Consider the following 13,504-nt stretch of genomic DNA (forward strand, 5'->3'; position numbering starts at 1 on the left):
GCTTTTATGACCAGTAATGAACATGATCCCACCTCTACATACTGATAGATTTTAGGAAAGTAGAGTTAGAATATTTAAAGCTTAATTAATCAATATTTATTTGAACACTGAAGCCCTAATGGTGTAGACTTGACGAGTAAGGACATGGGCTCTGTTGCTGTAGCCTTGCCCGTGGGTGGTTTTAATGATCTCATCATTACAATCAGGTTAAGCCAAAATTGGAGTCACAGGTCAACGTCTATTTTCCACCAGAAACATTATATCATATCCCCAAAGGCTTTGCATAATATTTTGGTTCAAGTGAGAGAATGCTCTTCAAAAGGACGTTCTCCACGTATCTCCTATACATACAATCCAAACAGATGTGGAACAAGTTTTGATAGAAAAGGTAAAGGCTGTAAAAGAAAGTGAGCAGGAAACAGCTCTTAACCCAGAACAACATTATGTATTGAAGGTGTTTCTTAAAAGAGAAGTCATGTTTTACCATTTTGTTTAGAACATTAAGAAAAATAAATATTTGTTTCACTGACAATAAAATGGTGAATAGTTTATTAAACATTGCTCAGCATGATACAAAAAGAAAACTTTGTATCAATTCACTAAGTCTATGCTAACTGTCAATCACCTCTGAGATGTAATCGGAAAAGAAGCAAATATAAGACTGTTGCTTTGTCTGCACTATGGATATTTTTATAAAACTCTGTTCCCATGACCTTCTTCTTACAACATCTCTCTGTCTAGATGAGAACACGACAATGATTAGAAACGAGCCAAGCCAGTAGGCGGCGATTAGGTCTACATCATTGATCCGTTAAACACCAGCAAAGAACATAAAAAGCGTGCTCACTGAGCCAGAACATCATGTTGTAATGTTGGTTGTACTTGAAAGGCCTGTTATTCTTGATCAGTGAGGCTGCATGTAAGGATGGAAAACATAGTGTGACCTCAAAGTCTAGGCTAATGCTTGGTGGCATTAGCCTTTTGAGTTGATTTTAGAAGGTAATCAATACTAATGATTTTTTTTTACTAGCTGAAGCTGATGAAGTTTAGAACAGGACCTAACATGATGTATTCACCAGGAGCGGAACAGAGCTGTGTTTGTGTATCATTGTTATATTTGTACAAGCAACATGTTGATGCATTTACATATTGATACCTCACCATGGAAGTTTGCGTTCTACAATATTGACTCGTATACATCAGTGTTTTTAAATGTATCCTCTGGCTCATGTTTTCATCTCATAGGTCATTTTCCCTCCCCTGTCGAGTAATCTGTCGCTGGCTGTGATCCCAACTCCACTCTCAATCACAGACGTGCCCTCAAGGCAACGTGACATCAACACTGCCTGTTTATAGCAGGGTCATAAAGAACCATGCCTGCATCAATATTCCAATATCAGCTCTCTCTGTTGTGCTACAAACCACACGCTGACAGCCAGAGGAGCGTCCAATCAAGGTTGTGTAATAGCCAACAGCCTCTGTGCTCTCAGGAGCTAAAGGGCTCCTCAATTTTCTACTGAACCTGAGACAGCAAAGGCGTAATAAGCTCATTACTGAGATATACTGTGGCGTGGAGTTCCTATGCATTTGTGCCTGGTGGCACCTTTATGCATGGATTTGACTTCGCTATACATTTCAAAATCTGAGGAAGAATGTAATCCTTGACCTGGGGATTGCAGTGACGTGAACTGTCAGCTGAGCATGGCTTTGTATGATAATGGATTTTGTAATTCTGCCTCTAGATTCAGTATTAAAGTGCAGAGTGAATCTAATAAGCTTTCTTCTTGTAAATTCTCACCACATTAGTTCTTCTGCTGCTGTGCGAATAAATTATTGCAACTTATCTAGGGCAAACTCATATAAAAGTTGAGCCAGAAATACAAGGCTGGCTGCATTTATTATCTACCAGCAGCCACATGGGAAATATAATTTCATCGTCTTTGATAAACAAAGAAAGGCACGCACTGTTGGTAGATATACAGAGACGGGGAAGAAGAACTTCATTATTTGTTATTGTGCATTGTAAACAGAATCTTTGATTAAGCTTCAAGATTTTTGCAGTCGGCCTATTGTTATGGATTTACTTTTTTGGAGATTCGGGCTAGTGTTATTAAAAGTAAACAGTTTGATGGTGCAAACGAATGTTACATTTGCCTTTAGTTTGATTTAATCATTTCTAAGTGAATACATGTTATTGGGAATTTTATTGTCTTTTATAATTAAAACAATATTTTTTTTACTGTGTCCATTATGTGCTCTCCCTGTCACAGACCCTGTCCCACCATAAAGACACAGTCAATTTATCATACCAAAATACGGCAACTGCAGACTTTTCCATTTGGCTCGAAGAGGTGGCTGTTAACATAAAACAGACTACATTTGATTCACATCTGGTTTATGTCACACGAGATGATGAGAACCATGGTGTTCTGTTGTGTTTCAGGAATGCGAATGTTCCTGAACTTGAAAAAGCAGTGATTCTGAACAGTTTCCTCTACAGCTTTTCTACCATAGGAATATAATAGACAATATTTCACGACTTCCTTTCCATTCCTATGTCCCCACATTGGCCCTGTCTGTCGTTGTTGTGTCCCCAAAGTCTCATTTCAGTGTGAGGGCCTTCCCTCCGAGGGCTGCTAGGCAATAAGGTCAGTGGTCCCTGAGGACTGCAGGGTCCGGTGTCTGAGCAAGTGGCATGGTGGTGATGAATGAAACTAATCTCACAGCTCTTACACAATCACAAACACTTTACTTTTGGGAAGAATAGAAGCCTTTGGCTGCCTTAGGTGAGTGAACACAAAATTTATTATAAATATACATATACATATAAACAATTCCTACTTTTCTCTCTCTATTTATATACCTTGTTTACCCTATGCTTTACATGTATTATATATATACACAATGTACTTTATGCAGTGTTTCCCACTGAATTTGATTCTATCTGTGGTGGGTTGTGGTGGTGTTACTCTATGGTGATGTCTGCCTGCCTGTTGAGAAATGCATGCCTGGCATTGGAATATGCACATCCAAAGCAGAAATTACTGATAATATACAGGGTTCTGCCAGAGATGTTAAAACTGAAACGGTTGGATTTCTCCTGTCGTGCCGGTCTGTAGTCAGTTTGTTGGGGGGAGACAGGGCCAGACAGACAGACAGTGGAGCCAAGGGCGCGTGGCTCTAATGAAGCAATGGCGCAAAACACTACGCTATAAATCTTTCATGTTATTATGAGAAGTGTTTTTTTGGGGTTCATTAAAGAATCAGTGGTGGGACAAGTTAGGCATTAATAACCCAATTAATTGGAAACACTGACAATTTGCTGCTACAGTTACAAAAAGCCATGCAATATCTACAGTACAGTATATGGTACATCTATGAAAGCTACTTTTGTTCTCAATAAATAGTAATAAATTATCCACCTCTTCTTTTTGTACATTGTGTTACATATATTATTTACATTACTGCTTTGGATTAATGTTTTCCCTTTTTCATCATAACCTGATGTCATTGTAGCTGCTTTTATTGACGGGGTAATGGGTTCCTTCACTCCACATCCACAGAAGACAGACATTTCTGTCGGGCATCTTTGTCCTCAAATGTCACCTTTTTGTTCCTCTTTGGGTCGATCCAGGAGTTGTGGATGATGGCGTTATTGGGTGTAGGGTCTGCCTCGATGATGGACACAACTCTTTTCTTCATCTTGCTTTTCAAGACTTTCTGGAACTTCTGCCTTGTGAAGGCATAGAGTAAAGGGTGAAAGATAGTGGTCCCGTAAGCCATGACCAGGAAGCCCAGTCTTAACTTGACCATCAGGTCACTGGGGCCCACACTCAGGATGATTGTGTTGAGTACCGTGATTGGCGTCCAGCACAGGAGGAAAGTTGACACTATCAGGAGGGACATCCTGAAAACTCTTTTTTGGCGTTCTCGCCTTTCTCTGTGGCGTTTAACAGCCCTGCGCAGGGCAATGATTAGAGAGACAGAGGTACGCATGCCCAGTGTGGGCATTCGGCTGCCACTGCTCTGTGATCCGTCAGTGGCCTCTTGCTGCGTTGTCATGGCTGTCATAGATGGTTGCTTTTTCCTGCGAGCCTTTTTCTTCTGTGAATTGTGGAAACGTGTGCCAATGCGAATATTGAGTGCTTGCAGGATCTTTGAATAGGTGATGAGCATGACAACAGCAGTAAAGAAGAAAATAGGAATCTGAGCAAGCAAGTGGTAATACAAGCCAAGTTCTGTATAGTACTGGTTAGTGTGAACCACATTCTCCACCACTGTCTGGTTCAGCTCAGCATGGCCCTGGGCGAAGAAGCCCACTTCAATAAAGGGTACAAGGAAACTAACAAAGGACAACACCCAAATGAAAGCCAGCAGGGTCAGGGCTCTGCCCATGGTCAGGACCCGGTTAGCTGGCTTAACTGAGATGTCGTAACGATCAAGGGTGATGGCGAGCACATTAGCAGCAGTGGCAACACTTGCGAAGGAAACACAGGCTTCATGGAAGCAGCAGACGAGTGCAGTGTCCCCCTCCAGGGAGAGCAGCACCACCACAATGGTGAGGGGGATGCAGCACACACATACCAGCACGTCCAACACATGGAGGTTCATGGTGACGATGTTACTGACAGAGCTAATGAGGTTCGACTTCATACAGTAGAGGGCAAGCACAGTGAGGTTAGAGCTGAGCCCCAGGAGGATTTCCAGCATGAGGAAGCCAGTCAGGGAGACCTGAAAACTAACAGGATAGGAATACGGGATCGGGGTTGCCGGACTCATGGTGCGGCTGATAGGTTCCGTGTTGTCAGTGACTGTGACGTTGCTCATGGTGGCTTCTTGTTCCAGGTTGGGAAGGATATGCATTATCCTGTATGTAGGGAGAAAGAGAGAAAAATGATTTATGAAGAGCAAAATGAAAAGAAGAAGTCTGAGTCCATGTGTATATCTAGAAAGTCGTAATTAACACATATCTGAGAAATCTTGTCAGCTGTAATGCCGCCAGTTGTATAATGATAAGACAGCCTTTTGATTTAAAAATGAGAAATGCTGAGTGCATACACTTTAATAGGGCTGGAACTTTCTTTTCTGCTAGATTAGATTATCTCACTGTGCGCATGGCACATGTAATTAGTAATTACCTCACCTCAATCAGCTTCTACTCCTCTTAACACAACCCTTTGATCAGATGGTTGCACACAAAACAGAGGCACATCATGAAACAGAAACCCCTTGGAACAAATGAAATTCTTTAACCACGCAGCTGGAGCGGCCTGAAAGTGAGTACACATTGGATGTTTCAATGGAAAAGCTGCTTAATTACTTTGCATATATAACATCATTCATTTCCAAACTGCACTGTGGTTCTGTTGCATCATTTTGGTTGCTCTGTGTTGGGTATAGGTTGAGACACGCTAAATAAATTGTGTTTAGGCAAATACACGTAGTAGGCACTATCCAGTAAAATCATTTGAATTGAAAAAACAAGTCCTGTCTGACATAAACCGTGAATGAGCTTGGTGAAAACCCAGAGGCAAGTTGTGATCCCGGTACATGTTCATCTGGTAGTGGAGTTTAATTCCCTTGTTCTTCCCTTGAGCATTGCATCAACAGTTTGAATGGGACATTAGCACAAAAGCCGGATATGTTGCTTGTTCCAAGCAAGTAACTTTGATTGGTTATTGTCTTAATAATGCTAGCTTCAGATGGTCAAAACAAACGCGTATCAGTCCTCAATCATGGCTATTGCTTTTTAGTAGCTTAGCATTAGCTTATTATCCATTGATTAACAAGGTTACATGTTTTGAATGTGCTAGCATGAAACACAGAGGACGAGGGCAATGGTGACGAAGCAGATATTTCCTCCATTAAGGTGGAATTTATAATAATTCAATAATTAACTAATAAAATACTCTCCATGGTCCTTGGTAACTAAAATCATAATTTATCTCAGCAGTATTGACATTGCCAAATGAGAGCAAGTGAAGGTGGTTCGTAACTGACAAGAATATTCTATCAGAATATCCTGTTTACCTCATCATCAACAGGCTCATAAACCAAACTTTGAAATAGGCTACAAGGTGTTTGTTGAAAAAGGTCTTGAATAATTGATGGTCTAACGAACACACCAAAAATAATGTCAGTGCTTGGGAATGTAATTACTGTTGGATCAGTGGAAAAACATCTGATACACATTCACTCTATAACAAATTAAAATAATTAATTAGAATGTGCATTATGAAAATTATCCAGCCCTCCGTCGAGAAATACATCCAATCTGAATGGCATCCAAGAGGACATGTAGAAAGTAATAATTTGTGTGTAATATTTACCCTTCCCTCCAGCACTTTCTGAATAGCAGGGCTGTGCAATCAGGCCATATAGTCCATGTTGGATCCACAGAACAAGGCCCCCCAAGAGAAGGCTTTTCCTTTTTCACCGCTTGGTCCTCCCAGAGAGGCTGACAGCCAGAGAAGCACCTGTCTCACTCCACTGTCGATGAGCTACTTCTTCCTGTCCACAATTACAAGAAAGCCGAGGAATCAGCCACCTGCACCCGGTGGATGTCGGCTAACGTCACCTACAGGCTTTTTCTCATATCTCTGGTCCGTTTGCTTAAGTGATGGTGGGAGCTCTGAGGGATGAGTGGAACAGGAATAAAATGTCGGAGCCACCCCCTGTTTATAATCTCATGATATTCCCAGACAGGAGAAACAAAGCCAACGAAGAACACAAAGGAACACAGACTCTATCCCCTGCACAGGGGTGGAAGGTGCCGCTCATAGTACGATCCAAATTGTTTTTTTTTTGTCCCCAGTGGGAAGGTAGCTGTCAGATCTGTAAATGTAAAAAAACTGTTACATCCATTAGCTTGTACTCCAAGAGTTTGTCAGTCTGCCATATCGATCCCCCAGTATAAGGCGTCATAACGTCCTGAATCTGTCCAGGAGAGGTCAGTGTGTCCGGGCAGCGTCCAGGCCCTGGTGTCCCCTGGGACCGCTAACAGAACTGACCTTCACTCTCCACCTTTCTCATCACTCTCTGTACGCCTGGCTCCAGCCGCCACTGACTTGAAAATCCAGCACAGGTGTCCAGTTTGCCCTTTGACATGCTGAACCCTCAATCACTGGAGAGGGCTCGATTGGAGCAGAATATTTGCGTGCATACGTTTCCAATCACCATGAAGTTTGATCATTGTGACATTTGTGATCGCCAGTATTTATATGCACCTAGGAGGGAAGTTGATTTTGCAATTCAGGGGAAGGTCATCCCCATGAGGTGGTAGAAGGGGGTTTGTCAGACAGAGCGCCCGCCCGCCGTAGGTAGTTGGTGCTCGAAAAAAGACCCCAGACAACAAGGAGATACACACATCATCATTTGTCTGTCAGTCAGCCCCACATCTTTCCTTCACAGTGACCTGAGGAGAGAGAAAGAAAGGGGTAATGGATGGTAGCGAGATAGAGAGTAGGAGGAGTAGGAGAGCAAATTGTGGGGGAAGTGATAATGAAAAGAAACATATCCTCAGCAGAGAGGCGACAAGGAAACTCGTATTAGCATAGCAACAAGCCTCTGATCTCTTATCATGTTCCTGTGCATCTCCCGATGCACTTTACATCTCTGCTATTACATTAACATAACAGAAGCACTAAAAACAGGGTTTGTACAAAAGCAACCGTTTTTGTTTTACATCTCATGTTCACGTTTTCAGATGTAATTTCATCTACAGTGTTTTGCTATTCCTGTTCTTTACAGTGTGAATAACTACAGGAAATGCTTGGTGGAGATTATTGCATGTTGTTGGTTCAGGACAGACGTGGTTAGAGCTGTAGCGCTGTGTTATTCCTCTGAGAACTTGTCATAAACACACGGATGCCTCCTCCGATGTCACTTCATGTGATCAATGTATCTCCTGAGCGGAACATGTCGGTCACTGTTCAAGGTTGTTTTCAGCGATGGGTGCCATACTTTACCAAGCCCCAATGTCAAAGACACAGAGGATCATTCGTGTCATACGGATGCATAGTTTGAAAGCGCTCAACTTCAAATCAGGTGTCATATCAGAAGAGCCTGACAGTTTTGAATATGAGCAGAGAAAACGGAAGTGCTTAGAGAATGTGAATAGACAGATGTCCTATTGCACAAATAAATTAACGAAAGCCTCTCAAAACGGGATGTTCACAGCAGCAGGAAGTCGGAATTACAAGTGCAAGAGGGATTGCATCTTAATCCGTTCTCTCGTTTAAACCATAAATTATAGTCTTACAACAACACAAAAATAAGTACAATTTCTAATCCCGTGCATTCATTTCGCTGTGACATGTTTGGCTTTTGAGTCTTCTCAGTTGTCACATACGCTCCTCTCAGCGGAAAACCAGAGCAAAGTATGAGTGACCCATCAAAACACACTCACCATGCAGAGTAAACACAGATGCTCCGGGACCGGTCCACCCACCACGCTGCCCCCTCTCCTTTCCCCACCTCTGCAACAGTCTAGGTCGACAGATATACAAATTTCCGGACTGGTTTCTGATCCTTTCTGCGGTAATCCAAGAATTAGGATTGAATATTTAGGAATGCACAAGGGTCACACTACTGTCAGCTGCTCTTTCCTTCCTGAGTCTTGGGCAGAGAGAAAAAACAAGTCCACAGAGGTTACTCCTGACAGTGATGTTGGAGGGATTCTTCTTTTTCTTCCCTTGTCTCTGGTTTTCTTCTCATCCATCCATGTGGTCTGTAAATGCTCCTCATCTCGTTGTGCTCTCTCTGCCTCAGTGTCTGGATAGGAGCACAAACCATTACACTCCTGGTATCTCTCTATCTTCTGCTCTGCTCTCTTCTCCCTCCCTTCTCCCTCGTTCCCTCCCTCCCTCTCTCTCTCTCTCTCTCTTACTGCGGAGGTTTGCAGTGCTCCCCCATTCCTGATTGGTCTTCTGTAATAGGCTTAACCCTTTCCTCTCCAGCGAGGGAAGGTATTTCCTTTTGTTCCGACTCTATCCTCTCTTTCCTGCCACTGACTGTGACATCCCGTTTGGGGCTGTAGTGATTTAGTAAAAAAAAAAATGCTTCTGCCACGCTTTTGCACTGGGTCCTTAGGTGCCGCTGCTCTACAACATGCTGTCGAGTCTGATAGGCAGACTGTTAAAGGGAAAACACCAAAAAAATATGCTGGAATGATGTGTTACTTAGCCCTGTCACAATATAATGATCAAGTAATGGCTTTGTGGACCGTACGGGGGAACGATGAGGATGGAGAGCCAACAGAGAGAAGCAATATTTCTGGATACTGATTTGCGCACATGGGTCTTAATATGCATGTGCAAGTGAGCATGAGAGGCAGGGAGACTGACAGAGACATCAATTCTTGCAGCTTGTGAGTATGACCGAAAGATTTAGCTGGGAAGAATGAAAGTCACAAAAAGCAGAGATGGAGGAGGGTGGCTCTGATTGATAGTTTCAATTAAGTTGCTCTGTCAGATCAGTAAGAGGTTGAACACCCCCCATTGTTTTGTCAAGGCCCATTTGTCAGGCGCAATCATTGCCAGGGGGCATCTCGGTACCTGACAGCCTTCAGTAAAGAAGATGGGGGGGATCTGTTGCTCTGGCCTGGCTACCTGCTAACAATTCACAGAGAACGTGTTGTTATTCTGATGGTGACAGTTCAATAATTGCTCCCAGGCAGGCAGATGTTTCAAGGTGTTGAGTCGCTGCACTTGGATACAGAAACAAAGATGGGAGTCAAAGCTGTAACTTTAAGGAAACTATTTGTGAATTAATCAAGCAGTTGATCAACCAAAACTTAGTCTAGAATTTGATAATCCTTCCATCATTCAGATTATTAGTGCAGTATCCGTTCTAAACCTGCCAGTTGGGAATGGGCTTTTTTGCTTGGTCTGTTGAGACGATGGTTGCAGCTTTTCTGTCTGAAACTGTAAAAGTGACCTGCGGTTACTGAGCAGCAGCAAGTGAAGACCGGCTGAAGGACTCAGTCCACAGAACCCTGGAGAGCTGTTAACCTGTTTATTCAAGGTTCAGCAAAGCTCATCTCATAACGCAGAACCACGAACTGAAGAATCACTTGTCTATTGTATTGATCAACAACATCGCTTATGGTGAAGGGTCCCAGCCGCCGCAGCTACAGAGCGCTGGTCATCTATTTATGCAGTGCTCATTATGATGAATGTATCGCTTGTCAAGGCCGCACAAAATTCTACACTGCACTGCCTCCCTTAAAAGGATTGTTCACTGAAAAAGGAAAAGGCTCTCATTCTATTCTCACCACTGTGCCGCTGGAGGGGTGGGTGAAGAGTTTGAGTCCACAAAACACTTCTGGAGTCTCACTACGTTGCTAGCTTAACCTCTTCCATTGGATTTTTAGGTTTAAAACATTGTGTAAAATACAGTCTAGGACTTCGGTTACTTCAATTGTATCGGAATTCCGCTGCAACAAAGTTTACCCCTGAGACTCCAGAAGTGTTTTGTGGACTCAACCACTTCACCCACCCCTCCATCGGCATAGAGGTAAAGTAGATGATGTGTGAATCTTTTATTTTGGGTGAACAACCCCTTTAACAACACTCATGCCAAGTGTGATGCTGATAAAATGACTGGAACTTGAGATATGCTATTGTTATTATTATTTCCTGAAAACCAACACTGTGATGATGACATTTGAGGAATTGTGATAGAATGCAAGTATTTTTTAATTGCCACACGTTATTTTGAAAGAAAATGAATGTAATTATAACAATATTAATAAATGCAGCTCTGTGTTTGTTGTCATTCTCACCTGTTCTGCCCTTGCTGGCCCTCTCACTGTAGCCCGTCGGCTGCTTTCCTCCTCTCCAACGTCCCTCTGATCATGAGCTACAGCTATGTATTCCTCCCTGACCCGCTTGTGTTGCTTCAGATGCCACAGCATATTATTCATAACAAATTCATCGAATATCTGCTCATTCATGGGTTAGAGCGGTCGTCCTGTAACCAGCAGGTCAGTGGTTCAATCCCATTGTTCCCTTGTCCACATGCCGAAGTGTCCTTGGAGGAGATACATGACAAATGTCCCCATCTCATAGAGAAAGTGCTGCACATATATGCACTGTATGAATGTATGAGTGATTGTAAAATGTATGGTAAAGTTCTTTGACTGGTCATCAAGACTAGAAAAGCTTCTACATAAATACAGACCATTTACCATTAGTGGAGCAAACAGTCAGGGTTTGAATTAGATATAGACAAGATGTTTTCGTCCACATAAAGTAAAAGGTTCCTGTAGGCTGTGGTTTTAAAGTTTATTAAGGCTTTGTACATTCAAATGTTCAGAGCACTCATCTGCAGTTAAAATAATGGTGCCTATGCCTGGTAGAAATCATTTCTAGAAAATGTAAGTCCTTTTTACAGCACTAAAAAAGTGCCAGAAAGAGTATACCACTTATTTTCTCACAACGGGCGATCAGTGTCTTTGTCCAGATGCTGGTAATGGTGGACAATGGAACAACTGGAGTAACTGAATACTGCAGAGGATTTGTTGCTGTTTTGAACACGTCTGTGCACAGAACCTCTGGCTGTGTTGTGCATTTGTGAAAGGCAAACTCTGGGTATACTCCGTAGCTAAATCTCCTCTCGAAATGTTGCCCTCGGATCAGGCATGTTGTTTGTAGCATGATGAGCTTTCTGGTCACATCCCACTGGGTTTCTTGATGGAATCTCTTCTCCATTAATGTCCCAAAGGCAAACTGGAGGTCAAGGGGAAAACCTCAATCACAATCTAGTTGTATCAAAGGCGCTGGATACAACTGATCATTCTGAGATAAGCATTTTCCTTCTGGTTGACACACTGAGATCACCAATTACTGCAGGATTTAGAATAGCAAAAACTTGACTGCATGTCTTTAAGCCTGTAATCAACTCTCAGTCTCACTGGATATTCACACTGATGCAGAGCTTGGCACGTGTGTGTTTGTGTGTGTGTGTGGGGGGGGGGGGGGGGGGGGGGTTGAGGTGGAGGAAAGACTTTGACAGATGTGAGGAAAGAAAGAACTGTAATTATTTTTGATGGTGTGTGTGTGTTTGCTACTCTCTCTGTACACATGTAGTTCGGTCTGGTGTATGTGCTTCTGTAGGATTGTAAGTTTGTGCACCATGATGCAACACAAGTATCTGCCTCCTACACAGGATCCATCTGGCTGTCAGACTATAATTACACAGCAAATCATTGCAAAGCAGCGTCTCAGTCACTGCCTGCCAATCGAGGCACTGTATGTTTCATAAGAAGAGTCCTGTACGAACCAGAAAGTCGACATGTGGATGACCGATGATATTAACCCCCGCCACAACTCTTCAGGAATCCTCTCGGTTTAAAGAGGAATACATACGCTGCTGCAAAAATACTGCATTCCCAAAAACTTCACAGTTCAGTAGAAGAATTACGTTAATATTTCATTCTCATTAATATTTCATCCAGCTTTTTCCCTCCGTCCCCAGTCTCCGCTGCGCCTGCCTGTTGATACCCAACCCTGTGTGTATCTTTGCCTGTACTACACTTACTCCTTGCTCACACCTTCCCTTGCAGAGTGAGTGTGTGTGTGTGATATGTCTGTATATAGTCTGAGCTCATCAATTAAAAAAGAAACTCGGAGGCCAACTTATTCTGAATCTTTGCTTTGCGTGCCAGACCTCAGCAGGAGATCGTGAAATCGTGGGATGGAAGTGGGCACACGCAGAGGACGGCACGCAGACATTTATCCCTGCACTTGAATTCGGTGCCTCTTTCAGTTTGACAGTATGAACTTTATTTTCATGATTTCATTCACTCCCTTAAATTATCCATAGTGCACCTCAAGGACTTTGGATGTAATTTTTGAGGAGAAACTGCAGGGAAAAAGGCGAGAACACATTGCACGGTCCTCAGGATTTTGACTGGGGCTCAACCACAGACAGTCAACTTTGGCCTCAGTACCTGTTTATTGAATTAATTGTTTGTTTAGTCATCTTTGGTGGTAGGGGGGGGGGCATATGCGCATTACCATCGCTCTCTCATTCAAAAGGTTGCGAGTTACGGGTTCACAGACTAAAGAGAGAAAGACTAGTACAAGACAAATACTACCTTTCATGCTTCTACAGAGTCATGCACTACTGCAGCTAAAACCATAACGTCTGTTTGGATAGCAACAACTTTATGGATGATCGCACAAGCATGTAGAAGATAGCACTGTAGACTGCTATAAAATACAGCAACAGAGCAAAACACCACGTTAGACATCTCGGATATTATTTTTAAAAGGGTAATTTTGAAACTGCCAAAGGACAAATTAGATCATGGCGCCACAGTCTAGATCTAGATCTTGACATGGCGTGATAAAGCCTTTGCCCTGGTAGAGGTATGCTTTCTCACAGCACCCTTGTAGTTTATATACACTGCTTATCCCTTGGGGGTTGCGGGGGTGCTGGAGCCAATCACAGCTGACAATGGGTGGGAGGCGGGGCACTCTATCACAGGGCTGACTTACGC

The 13,504-nt window shown here is 42.8% G+C and overlaps 1 protein-coding gene across 1 annotated transcript; it reads right to left on the bottom strand.

The window, feature by feature from the left end:
- Positions 1–1,851: 1,851 nt before the first annotated feature.
- Positions 1,852–8,781, bottom strand: LOC133954604 (G-protein coupled receptor 22-like). Its single transcript, XM_062389012.1, has 3 exons — positions 8,408–8,781; positions 6,330–7,414; positions 1,852–4,867 (listed from the first exon to the last, which is right to left on the bottom strand). Exon 3 carries the CDS (start codon positions 4,861–4,863, stop codon positions 3,547–3,549), a length of 1,317 nt encoding a protein of 438 aa, XP_062244996.1. The 5' UTR covers positions 4,864–4,867; positions 6,330–7,414; positions 8,408–8,781; the 3' UTR covers positions 1,852–3,546.
- Between the last annotated feature and the right edge of the window lie 4,723 nt (positions 8,782–13,504).

This window comes from Platichthys flesus, chromosome 6 (genome assembly GCF_949316205.1).
Source record: "Platichthys flesus chromosome 6, fPlaFle2.1, whole genome shotgun sequence".
NCBI classification, from domain to species: domain Eukaryota; kingdom Metazoa; phylum Chordata; class Actinopteri; order Pleuronectiformes; family Pleuronectidae; genus Platichthys; species Platichthys flesus.